We start from the raw sequence: 11,908 nt of genomic DNA, 5'->3' as shown, positions 1-11,908 counted from the left end.
GGACGACTGCGTGAAATAATGTAAAGCATTTATGATACCATAGAAAGGATATGGTGAACCTCAGCTTAACCTGTGAAACTCAGTTTGGGAAGTGCTAACTGGAGATAGGAATACTCATAAAAACTCTCAGTTCAATGAAAGGCAGAAGTAATTTGAAAGAAAAGACACTGTGTGTCATGACAAGGTAAATCATTATTTTTATCTTCAGAAAAAGAACATTTGTTTATCATTCATACAGAAGAAAACTCAGTGAATGAGATAAGACAAACTCAGTAACTTTTATCACATTATAAACAGGAGGCAGTAAATGAAGGAAACACGCAGACAATGAATGATAGCAAGTGGCAGTCCTGACTTCTCCAAGGAGAATGATGTGTTGTAAAGCTCAATCTAACTTGCTTCTTTGGAAAATACGGGACTATTTATGAGAAAAAACAGAGAACTTAGAGATGTTTCTGACTCACTGTAGCAGGCAAGGCCTGCTTCATGTCATGCAACTCCCTTGTGAACTCTTCAACACAGCCCAGATAAATAACTGGAGGAAGAGCACAAACTACCTTCTGAGAAGGAAATGACAAGAATGCACATGACATGATGGTCATTGGATACACAGGAGCTGGCCAAACAAATGAAGATTGTTATGAATCTCTTTGAGACATCTGAGAGGTATTAAAACTGTTGACTAACAAGCTCTCCACCTTGTAATGTAGTATTGTATGCCCTAGACTATGAAGAAGTTTCAGTGGTTTGAGGAGCAAAAGTCAAAGGCTGACTGAATTTTCTTGAGATGCTCACCTGTGTAATCTAAGCTTATATCTAAGGAATACAGTCTGTCCCTCTGCTTTGACTCTGAGGCATCACATTCTGCAAGTGCTATTAAAAAAAAAAAAAAAAGAGTAACATGTGAATTAAAGTATTTCTTAATGTGATGAGAAGTGACTGTGTGATGCCCTTGGCTAGGACCTGGGCTTCTGAATCAGTTTTTTGCAGTGCTGGCCTATTTCATACAAAAAACTCAGGTATGCTTGAACTATTGAAGAGCAAGAAGAGTTGAGGGGTTTAACAGCCATTTCTCCCCTGCAAGTGGGAGTGTGCTCAGCCTCTGGAATCTGTGAAAAGGTTGAACAGCCTTTTAGATCAGGATGGCGTCAGGGTCCTGGGGGCATCAATAGGCCTTAATGGCCCTAACCAGTCTCAGCTGGGGTCTCCACCCATGCCCTGCCCACGGGCTTCAGTCCTTGCCTGAGCTTTGTTTCCACCACAGCCACAGACATGCCTGTGGCCATGAACCCTATTAAAAGGGACCTCAAACCATGGTCTGATTTCCCAGGCTGACTTTGGACTTGTCTTTTCATTATGAACCTGCCTGACAGTCATGGGGCAGTATCAGATCCTGGTTACCATTGTTGGACCTGAACCTGGCCTGCACATTGACTTTCCAGGTTGACCTCAACCCTGCCTCATCACCATAAAGTCTTTTGATAATTTGGACTTAGTTGAGATTGGCTACGACCAATGGGCTGCCATGGTCTCCTCATCCAGGGGCTGTGGGACTGTGCCATGGCTGGTGAGACCCTTGTGCCACCAGCCATGGGATTCCTCTTGTCTCCCCATCCCCACAAAGCATTGTGATTCGGGAGTCACTTGTAGAACAGAAGTGGAAGAAAAGAATGAACTTTATAATATGAGCGTTTTAAGGGAAAAATAATTGATTTGGAAACTAGAAGGATGTGTGAGGTAACACAAGCCTAGTGGTTTGGTGAAAAATAAGGGAATCAACCTGATCTTTTCTCATAATACAAATTGCATAGCGGAATTGCCAGTGAGTCACTTAACTATAGCTCATTTTTCAGGGGCTGAGGTCTTGAAGAAAGTGGTTTGGACTGTGCCCAGGAGTAGTGCTCTCTACCACAGCTTGATGCCCAGAAGTTGACTATGTCAAAAGTTGTTCTTTCTGATGTAGGATTTCATTCAATTAGCATTTGGGTTATAAACATAAACATCATGAAGCATTATCAGGGTGCAGTGAGAGCCATCTTCTCCCTAAGGGATGGGGAACTGGGAGCCAAGGGTGATCCCATGGCCAGTGGGGCAGGGGTCTGGCCAGCCACAGTGCAATCCCACAGCACCTGGGTGAGCTGAGCAGGGCAGACCCAAAGACTGTGGTCAGGTTCAACCATGAGTTCAAATTTTCCAGAGAATTCATGGTGATGAGGCAGGTCTGAACTTAAATCAGGAAGTCAATGTGCAGGTCAGGGCCAGATTTGGGGCCAGTGACAGTAAAGAGGATCAGATAGAGACCTATGATCACCAGGCAGGTCCATAATGAAGAGACAGATCCAAGCTCAAGCTAGGGAGCTGGTCTATGGTTTGGGGTCCTGATCATCAGGGCCTATGGCCAGGCACAGACATGTGATGGTGGAGACCAGTACTCCTACAGTACTTTGGCTGTGGTAGAGACCAGTACTCTACAACATAGCTCAGGCAAGCCCAGAGCTGGACTGAAATGAAGCCCATGGGCAGAGGTTGTGGGTGGAGGCCTCAGGTGACCTTGTCAGGGTCTTTAAAGCTTACTTAGGGTCCTCAGAGCCCTGACAGATGGCATTGAAAGACCTTGAAAATGCAGTGTAGGATCTGCTCTGTGCTCTTTGGAGGGAAGGAGTGCATGATCAGAGGCTTCTCTTTTGTGCCAGGAGTAGCCAGTCATCATCATTGCCGCTCCTTCCTATCTGGCATGGTGTCCCCCTGTCATATGATGACTTGCTGCTTTTGGCTTGTGCACCAGTTAGCTCCGACATGGCCTGATAACAGAAGCAGCAGATAACAGCTGTATATGGAGCAACATTTCTCTGTTTGACCTCCAAACTCCCAATATCCCAACAGGGAATGGCTTCAGACCTTTCTAACCCCTGACAATAGCATATGGAAGGACAGTCAGGACTCTGGCTGGTGGGGGATGTTCAGCTGCTCTGACAGATTGCCTTTCAGCTTGAGTACAGAGATGGCTTTTGTCCATGTTAATGGAGTGAAGTGCATTTTAGGTTTAAGAGGATATCTCCTACGGGCTTTCCTGGCTCTGCTCCTCCAGGCTGAGGATATGCTCAGCACCAATGCCATGGACACTCAGAAGTGGGAGACCTGACACCTGTGGCTGCAAGGACACAGGAGCATTTCTTCATGCTGTCTGTCTTTATCTATGCTTCTCTTTCCACTCATGGGAAGTTTCATCATGATCAGATACATGTGTTGTCTCCTTTCTTCCCCTTTTAGTTCCCCAAAAGTTGGGTTCACATGTAGGTAGGAGAAAGAGAGAAGGCGTTTGGAGCTCAGCCCTGAGGGGGGGGCTCTGCTCTTCCTGTGTGTCTATGATGTACGACAGATATCCCCTGCTGGGCTTCTGTGCTAGAGGAAAGGCCAATTTCAGTTGTGTCATCTGGAGGCTTTAGAAAATCACATTTTAAGATCAGAATTAAATAGCATAGTAAAATTTGTTCTCAAAGGATGTGAACATGAAACATAAGTACTAGAAATGTTAGAAGAGCTCATCGCAGGAAATTTATGGGATAAATTCAGCTTTCAATAGTGAGTTTCCATCTCCTGGTCTAATTGCATGCCCATTGTCATCACAGAGAGCAGAGCAAAGGCAACAATTTAAACTTGCAATAAGAGCCATAAATCAGAAATGAAGCATTGCATACTTCTGATAAAATACACTATGCAAAGGCAGCAGGTCCAGCCCTGTTACTGGGCTTATCAAATGGCTTTTAGTGTATCTTTGTGGGACATATGCATGAAATTACTCACGAAAATATTTTCTGAAAGTCAAGATCTACTAAATTAGGGGGGAAAGTACTAAAACTCAAACCTGAATTTGTATAATAAACTTGCTTTGAACAGGATCCACTCAACTCAGTTATGGAAGGAAAAAAGCCAGACAGCATTTGAAAACAGTCCCAGCTCTTTAGTCTTGAATTCATGTCATACTGCTTAATCAGGGACAGCTTCCCTTACTTATCACCTGAATATTTTTAATTCTTATATGCTGGTTCTATTTAAGGTCTTATACTACAATTCACACTGGTTTGAGGTTATGGCAATGATCCTGCAAAAGGTCTGTAGGGCTTTTTTGTTGTTATTGTTGTTACAAGTCTACTAATTTCTTAGGATGGACGAGGATAACTGGGACCAGTTCATAGCATCATTCTCTACAATGTGTGGTTTTACAGACTTCTCATATAAACAGAATACAAGTTTATTTTATGTAAAATACCTTTCAGTGACAGAGTCCCGTATCATAAAGGTCCTCAAAAACTCATGCTCTAAAAATTAAATTTCTGTCACTTGATAATTGTAAATCAAAATGGAAAAGAGCAAAGGCAATTAGTGTGCAATTTTCTGTTCCTTCCTAAGTGACGTCAGTGTGTTTATGCCACACAGTTGTGTTACATCCTTACCTTGAAATGTGTTTTTTCAAAATAGAATAATCACCTGTTTAGAGTTTATGTTGACAAACAAATTAGAACATGCTTATCTAACATCTGCTTAACACTTATTACTTTTCCCAGGTTTCAGTCCAAGCAATCATGCTAAAATTCAGTCTGCCAATCTACAAAGTTCCCAGCCAGGTCTCTGGGCCATCTCTGTGCTTTCATCTAGGCAGGGATACAAGGTAGTTCTCATGCCCCAGACTCTCCTGCCACAAAGGTTGTTTATGAATATCTGCCATGGCCCAGGACAAAGAGCGGAGCTGTCTAGGGCAGCAGTGTCTGCGCAGATACCTGCTCACTGGGCATTGGCATGGCTTTGAACACATATATCAGCGAACAGCCTAAGTTTGCTTGCCCTTGAAAACACTTTGAGGCAAGGCTGTGAGAGGAAAAATAGACTAAAAATAAGTTGTTAATCTCAGGGTATCTGACACTCGCCTGAGGATATTGGCTAATGTTACAATTTAGGATGTTTCTCCCATCTACCCTCGAAGCGTGCAATTAGGTGAGATAACTGAGCTGAGCCAGCAGCTTACTGCTACTGAGCAAAAGGCTGTGATTAGTTGAAGACTTTGTCTTATCTCTGTCAATAAAGACAATGAAAACTAGAGGATATTTCTTTGAAATTTATCTTGTTTTTCCTTCATTCTCTCTCTCATTTTGTGTGTGTTTAGTGTACTGGCCTTGAAGGTGATGCTGAGGAGGAGATAACAGCTTTCCTGTGTGGAGGAGCTCTTTTAACATTAATTAACATTAACAAGTTGGGGTTTCTGCACAAGTGTGAAGCCTGCAGGATGTTTCCCACAGACTGTGTGCAGGTGACAGTGGGTTGGTGGCCGAGCTGGTGACCCAGCCTGATGAAACCTTTGCTCTGCTCGGAACATGCTGTTCCCAGTTCCCAGAGACTGTTGGGAAAGGCAGTCCTCAAAATTTGGTTTCTCTAGTGGGCTTTCTGCAGCCTGCTACTAAACTGGAACTCCACTCCTGCCTGTTGTTTCTTGGCTTTCTTGGTTTGTTGCTTTTATTGTGTGTGTCCCCTCTTCCCCCTCAGTGACACAATCCTCCTTGTGTATAATCCCCCAATTATTAGAAATCTCATCCAGCAAGTGCAAAATGGAGATGTGAGTGCCTCTTTTAACCCCCTTTTTCTGTATGTCAAGACAGTGCTCGACACGCTAGGCCATAATCAGTCTGAGGTGTTCCTATTGATGGCAGGGCACTGTATATAAAGGGGCAGAAGATTTGTGGGAGAACACACACAAGGGTCTCCAGTCCAGCCATTTCACCCTGCTTGAACAGTGGTAGCATATCAGCAGGGAGATCTTGGTTCTAGTCTTATTGCCAGCAAGCCTTCCTTGTAAAATGCATAACCTGTCCTTCCTACATGAGCCACTCCAAGCTGTTGTGCTAAGACTTAATGATTTGTCAAGTTAGTTTTAAGAGAAAATAATAAGCCATATTTCTATATGCTGAGAAATAACTTTAGGGTTAAAATAAGTCCAAGCAGTGTTTTGAGTCAGGAAATCCAGTTTCCCAGAGATGCCAGTTTCAAGGCAGCAGGAAGAACCTTACTGTGAGATTCTTTGGCATTTGCTGTTGGATGTTTTTTTCTCCTGGAGTACTCAACGTACTGGATGTGAGGAATTCTTTTCTGCACCCACGTAGTTTTCTGTCAAATTAAACAGGAAGTTATACACCTAATATTATTTTTTTTGAACCAGTTCTGGATTTAGGCATCTAGTTCCTGGGATAAGTGCTTAGATTTATAGCATTGACAGTCTTTTGAGAACTTGGTTGCTGAGTTGAGGGCCCCATATATATGAAATGGAGATACTAATTCAACAGTTAAAAGTAAAAGGGAATAATTTAAAAGCTATCATATTATTATGATCCATATAAGGACCACAAATTGTTTTAAGTTCAGGACAATATTAACAAGACTTCTATTATTCCAGTGAAGACCCAGATACGAAAGACCTTATATAGGAGAAAATCAAGCAGCCAAGCAGACTATCACAAAAAAAAAATCCCACCCCAAAACCCAGCAAAAACATAAACCAAAAAAACCCTAAATTATTATTAGCTTTTCTTTCATATACAGCATATAAACATGGGCAGATCCTTTCTTCACAATCTTACCACCAATAAATAAAAACACAAGGCAATGTTTTAATTTCAAAGTGATTCCAGCATTGCAGTTTGGTCTTCCTTTCTCCTAAATAGAGCTTAATGAACATGAATATCTGCCAAAAGAAGGGAGCTTCCATACAGCTATGTAGAAAGTGTTCCTGTGCTCCCCTACATCCACTCCCTAAATTTGCAACAATTAGTACAAGTAACATACTGAGAATTTTCTGTCTATGAAAGTGTTGTAAACACCCATAATTTGTCCCCAAGTTACTTGCTACAGTTCTGTAACAAACACATGCATGTCACATGCAGACCTACAGTCAGAGAGATAGTTATCCACCACACTGGAAAGCATGGGCTGGAAAAGATGATAACCCAATGCTGTGGGGTGTTACGTGTAGGGGAGTCCCAATCACAGGCAGATTTAGATGTTAAAAAGGCTGCAAGAGACTGCTCAGTTTCACCCATCGTGTTCCAATCCAGACAGAACAGTGGAAAACGAAACTGTGCCCAGGACATTTTCGTTCCAGTGTGACACAACTCATACAGAACTGCAACCTCTCAGATGAGATTTACAGTCTCCTTGCTGCTGCACTGCTGGTGGCACCTGATCCAACTACTTCAGGACTACCCCTGGTATGTCTACATGAGCTAGCAGCTCCAGTTTGACTGTAGTGGAGATGGAGCCCAAATATTGATTTGTGAAAGTATGCGATCTTGCAATATGAATGCACAAACTTCCTAGCTTGACACATCTTCTTTGGATTGTTTCATCTTTATTCAAAAGCAACCAGCACAGGCAGCATTGGCACAGATTTCACACAAATCAGGTTCTTGGACAGCCAGATCTGTTAGAGAGAAAAGAGAGGGTTTCAATGAGATGGCAAGAGAATTTCTTGGAGAGCAGAGCCACACATCAAGGGATTTGGAGACTCCTTTCCATTACTATTTTATGAGTTTTAATGTTCCTTGAAGTTATTATTGGTATAAGTAAAATTAGTTCCTGCAAAAATCTGGCTGAAATCACGAAATCAAACCTGAATTCATTGAGGAAACAATGGGAACATGTGGAGGCAAGAGAACAATAAGACATCTTGTGGGAGGGTGGTGGGGATGTGGCTTGTAGAATCACAATATTTGTTATATTCATAGCATTTGTTCCTAAAATGTACATTGTATTGGATGGTAGATAAATGCAACATAATAAAATACAAAAGCAGACACTGTAGTAGCCAGTTCAAGAATTACTATGTGTGTCTTGGAGTCAGATCATGCCAAAGAAAGATTCACCTCATTTACATCTCACACCTCTTTTAGGCTACCTGGAAAAACATCTTCTACACTGATTAGAGAAAGCAATTAGACCTGCTCACAACTTGTAGTTAGCTAGAACTGAGTGATATAACTCTGCTTTTCCTGTAAGCCAGAGGACATCATGGGCTCTTTCACTTTAAGTCATGTAAGTTAGTGTGCAACTACTTGGAGGAAGCTTTTTCATGGTTATAGCAGCCTTATCTGTACAGGCTGCTAAGCTCAGCACAGCAGGAATTTTCTTGTAGGGGGCTCACAGATACTGTAGTCCAACCCTTATAGGAGGGGTAGTAGAAAGGCAGCATGGAGTCTCTCAGCTGCTTTAGAAGTGACAGAACAGTAATTACATTTCTTTGCCTGCTGCTATTTGAATGTTTAAGGTTGAAAACATGATAAAAATGGCAACTATGCAATATGAGCTACATACTCAGCCTCTCAAAAATCATGGATGCATCTTCTCTTTTGCACACAGATTGGAATTCCTCAGGGAGATCTTTTTCATCACATGGAGAATAGCTGGCCTTTGAAACCACCATGCGAGGGTTAATGTGTCTGTTCCCATCCATAAGCTCCTTTAGCTTCTTCACAGACTCAAGGGAGAATTTCAAGTTTCCATCCTATATAGACAAAACCAGAAAAAAAAGGCGTCAGGAAGGCAGTCCTTAGGGAAATCCATTCCATTTCAACCATGAGCTCTCCCAAAAACTATACTGCAGTGAAAAGATAGTGTTGAAAAAAAGCGTAGATAAAATTAGTGCTGACTGAAGGCAAAATGGTCAGCTCTTCAAGGCAAAGACCCTTCACAGAAGCAGCGAGGCCTGGCTGGCTAGTCAGAGCTTTTGTTATGTATCACAGTGGACGGAGGCAGAATTAGTGCATTTCTCACTCCCGTGAGAGAGACTCATAAAATCTGGGGTCAAAAGATACAGGCTGGAAATCTTCAGCCTAGAAAAGAGATGTCTGGGCAATATATGGTAGAGATTTACAAAATCATGAGTTGAATGGGGGTAAATGGGAATTTATTTTATTCACTCTTTCTTCTAATACATCAGTGGAGAACTTCAAGTGTTGGTTGTTGTGTGGCAGGCTCTAACAACACAAAAGGAGCTATTCCTTCACATTATGCGTTGTTAAGAGCTTAAATCCCTCACCCCAAGGTACTGTGGCAAGTTTCTGTGAGTTTAAAATTTGTCCACACAGTTAATGGAACACAAATTAGTGGCAGCATAAATATGACACTTCTGACTCAAAGTTCTTACCAAAAACTTCAGGAGGACATGAGAGTATTCTGGGAAATATTACTCCATGTTTTAGATTGCTAGACCCTGTGCATCTGTTAACGGTCATTCCCTCAGTTTCAAGTAAATCCCGCTGTTGAGGTCATAAACTTAAATTGCAGGTGGTAGAACTGTTAAGCTAGGTGCACAAAGTCTGTGTATGTCTGCAGATAAACAGTTTGGCCTAGAAGAGAAATATGCATTTTCAAATTGATCTTTAGAATGTGTTTTAACCTGGTTTAATGACCAACATGTAGTCAGTAGGATGGTCAAGTAACACCTTCTCATTCAAAGAAATAAAGTGAAATGTCTCTGATGCAGCATGAGACCAAATATTGCCACTTATTTCATAGTTTCTTGAGCCCAATGTTGAATAGTATGAGATGGGGGGGGAGGGGCAGTTGGTTTTGGTTTGTTGGTTTTTTTTACAGAATCATAGAATTTTGGTGTTAAAGAATAAAAAAAAAAACAACAACATAAACCTTGGACATGCATTTACTTCACAAAATTAAACTTTTCTACTTGCAATCAGTTTATGATTTTACTCAGATTAATTTATCAGGCATGGTTGCCTATGAAAAATTAACTTTTCCTCTACAAATGCAGTTCTAGATTCAACTATTGGTCACAGGTCCCAAAAGCATAAAAGAGAGAACTAAAAAGAGATGGATTTCCACAGGTACAGTTTCAGAGAAACCAGAAAGTAAGAATGAACTCTGAGATGTGTAGGTCCTGATGACAAAAAGCAACAAAGGAATCAAAAAAACCCCCAAACCTCAAACCAAAAACCCCACCACCTCAGATAAGAAAGATGTATAAGAGAGAGCTCAATCTGAGCAGCATCTTCCCTCCAACGTGAAAGTGCATACTGTGTTGCTGAACTAAGAGATTTTTATCACAGAAACAGTGCAAGCCAGAACTACAGATCTCTGTAGTTCTTCTGTTTTTACTCCACACCTAGTAAACCATCTTCCTTCAATTTCCATCATATTAATTCAAGATCTGTGATGGGAACTGTCGAAATAGCGATACTCAGTCTTTAAAAACATGATATGAAGTCAAATGAACTTCCATTCTGTTTTGCAAAACTTTTTGTTAAACGAACAACTGCTGACATATTACGGGAGAGGGAAGGGAAGTCTTTGGAAGAATTTCAGCAAACAAGAGCATAAGCCAACTTTGTGCACTGAGTAATTAGTCAGACCTTAGGGACCTCAAGTAGTCCAAGTGAAAGGAGTGCAACACACATGCAGAGTACACTGCACATATATTTGGGAAAATACAGATTTAATGATTAATGAGATAGGAATTCAAACTACAAAGAGGAGCTAAAACTCCAGAGCTGCACTTTCTACACTTTTATCCAACCTAGAAACAGCTGTTCTCATTTAGTTATTTTTTTATATTTCCAATTGAAAAACAGATTTTTTTTTTCGTTAAGTAGGAAGCTATCCGTTCCCCTGGAGACTCTAAATTTTAAAGAATGGTTTGGAAGAAAGGAATAGTTTAAACCTGCTACCTCTGGATATCTCTGACATCCAAAGGAGAAAAAGAGGATATTTCAAGGCATAAAGTACCTTATCCCTGGAAACCTACTGTGCACATATGAAGAGAGTCAATAATTGTTTAAGAAATATTAGTTCTCTCTGTACTCTGAGGAAGTTCTTTTCATTCCAATCAAGCTGAAATCTCCCCAACTGTTTCTAAGGATGAGTGCAGGCAGATCCAACACACTCCCAAGTACAGACAAGAACACTGAAGTACCTTCTTAACTGCTTCCATGTTGCATGTAATATCAGTCACAGATGCTGTGTATTTTAGAAAATTAGGTACAGCCTCCTCTTATAGCTTATCTGCCTATTCATATTTCATTGGATCCAGCTAAGCATTTCTTTCACCTTTTCTTTTTTTATATGTGATATGTGTGTAGGCTCCATCACATAAATTGTGATCATTTTCGTAACGAACTTCCTGCCTAGAAGCAGTCAAGACAAGACAATTTCTCTTTTATCACATCTTGTTTACATCATTCTATAAAGTTAGAGGTGTCCCCAGTTCTTGCAGCTTCATAACACATGGGTTTATGTGCAAAAGAAAACTCCAGAAACACAATGCCTCCGTCAGCAAGGGATTCCAGAGCAGTGATAGGGCTGGTGAAGTTAATTAAACTGCAGCAGCATGTTAGTAATACCTGAAGCATTTTACAGAAAGAAAAATTGAAGTATAGGGAGATGAAGTTCTATATTGAGCCAGAGCAAAGCAAAAATTCAGGTCTATTAGTTTAGTTCAAGATTCCTGTTGCAGCCACACTTCACATAATATCAATACTCTGTTGAAGTTGTAATACCAACAAATTAAAGATCAGAAAACTTACCTGAACGTAGACTGCCTGGGAGTTGTGCACCAGTAAAAGGATTGTAAGGACTATAAAGGAAATAAAACCTTTCATAGTGCCTGCAAAGTATAGCCTTTCCTAATCTGAATATATTTTATTTTCTCTGGCTTTGGTCTTTGTCTTTTGTGACTCTCAGACTTTCTCTCTTCTCAGCACTCAGAACGCCCAGCAGTCAGAGGTCTATGCTCCCAGTGCAAAGCTGGAGCTTTTTAAAGACTTCACACAGCATTTGCTTGGTAATCCATTAATCTAAGATCTTTATTGACATATAATAAACCCTCAGTGGACTATCAGTTATCAACTCATTA

At 41.0% G+C, this 11,908-nt stretch overlaps 1 protein-coding gene across 1 annotated transcript; it reads right to left on the bottom strand.

The window, feature by feature from the left end:
- Positions 1–7,397: 7,397 nt before the first annotated feature.
- On the bottom strand, positions 7,398–11,654 carry GUCA2A (guanylate cyclase activator 2A). The gene is made up of 3 exons (XM_068415252.1): positions 11,580–11,654; positions 8,356–8,545; positions 7,398–7,465 (listed from the first exon to the last, which is right to left on the bottom strand). The coding sequence occupies exons 1-3, from the start codon at positions 11,652–11,654 to the stop codon at positions 7,398–7,400; spliced, it is 333 nt and encodes a 110-aa protein (XP_068271353.1).
- Between the last annotated feature and the right edge of the window lie 254 nt (positions 11,655–11,908).

The sequence above is a fragment of the Nyctibius grandis genome, chromosome 17 (assembly GCF_013368605.1).
Source record: "Nyctibius grandis isolate bNycGra1 chromosome 17, bNycGra1.pri, whole genome shotgun sequence".
NCBI classification, from domain to species: domain Eukaryota; kingdom Metazoa; phylum Chordata; class Aves; order Nyctibiiformes; family Nyctibiidae; genus Nyctibius; species Nyctibius grandis.
This window is presented reverse-complemented; position numbering and strand designations above follow the sequence as displayed.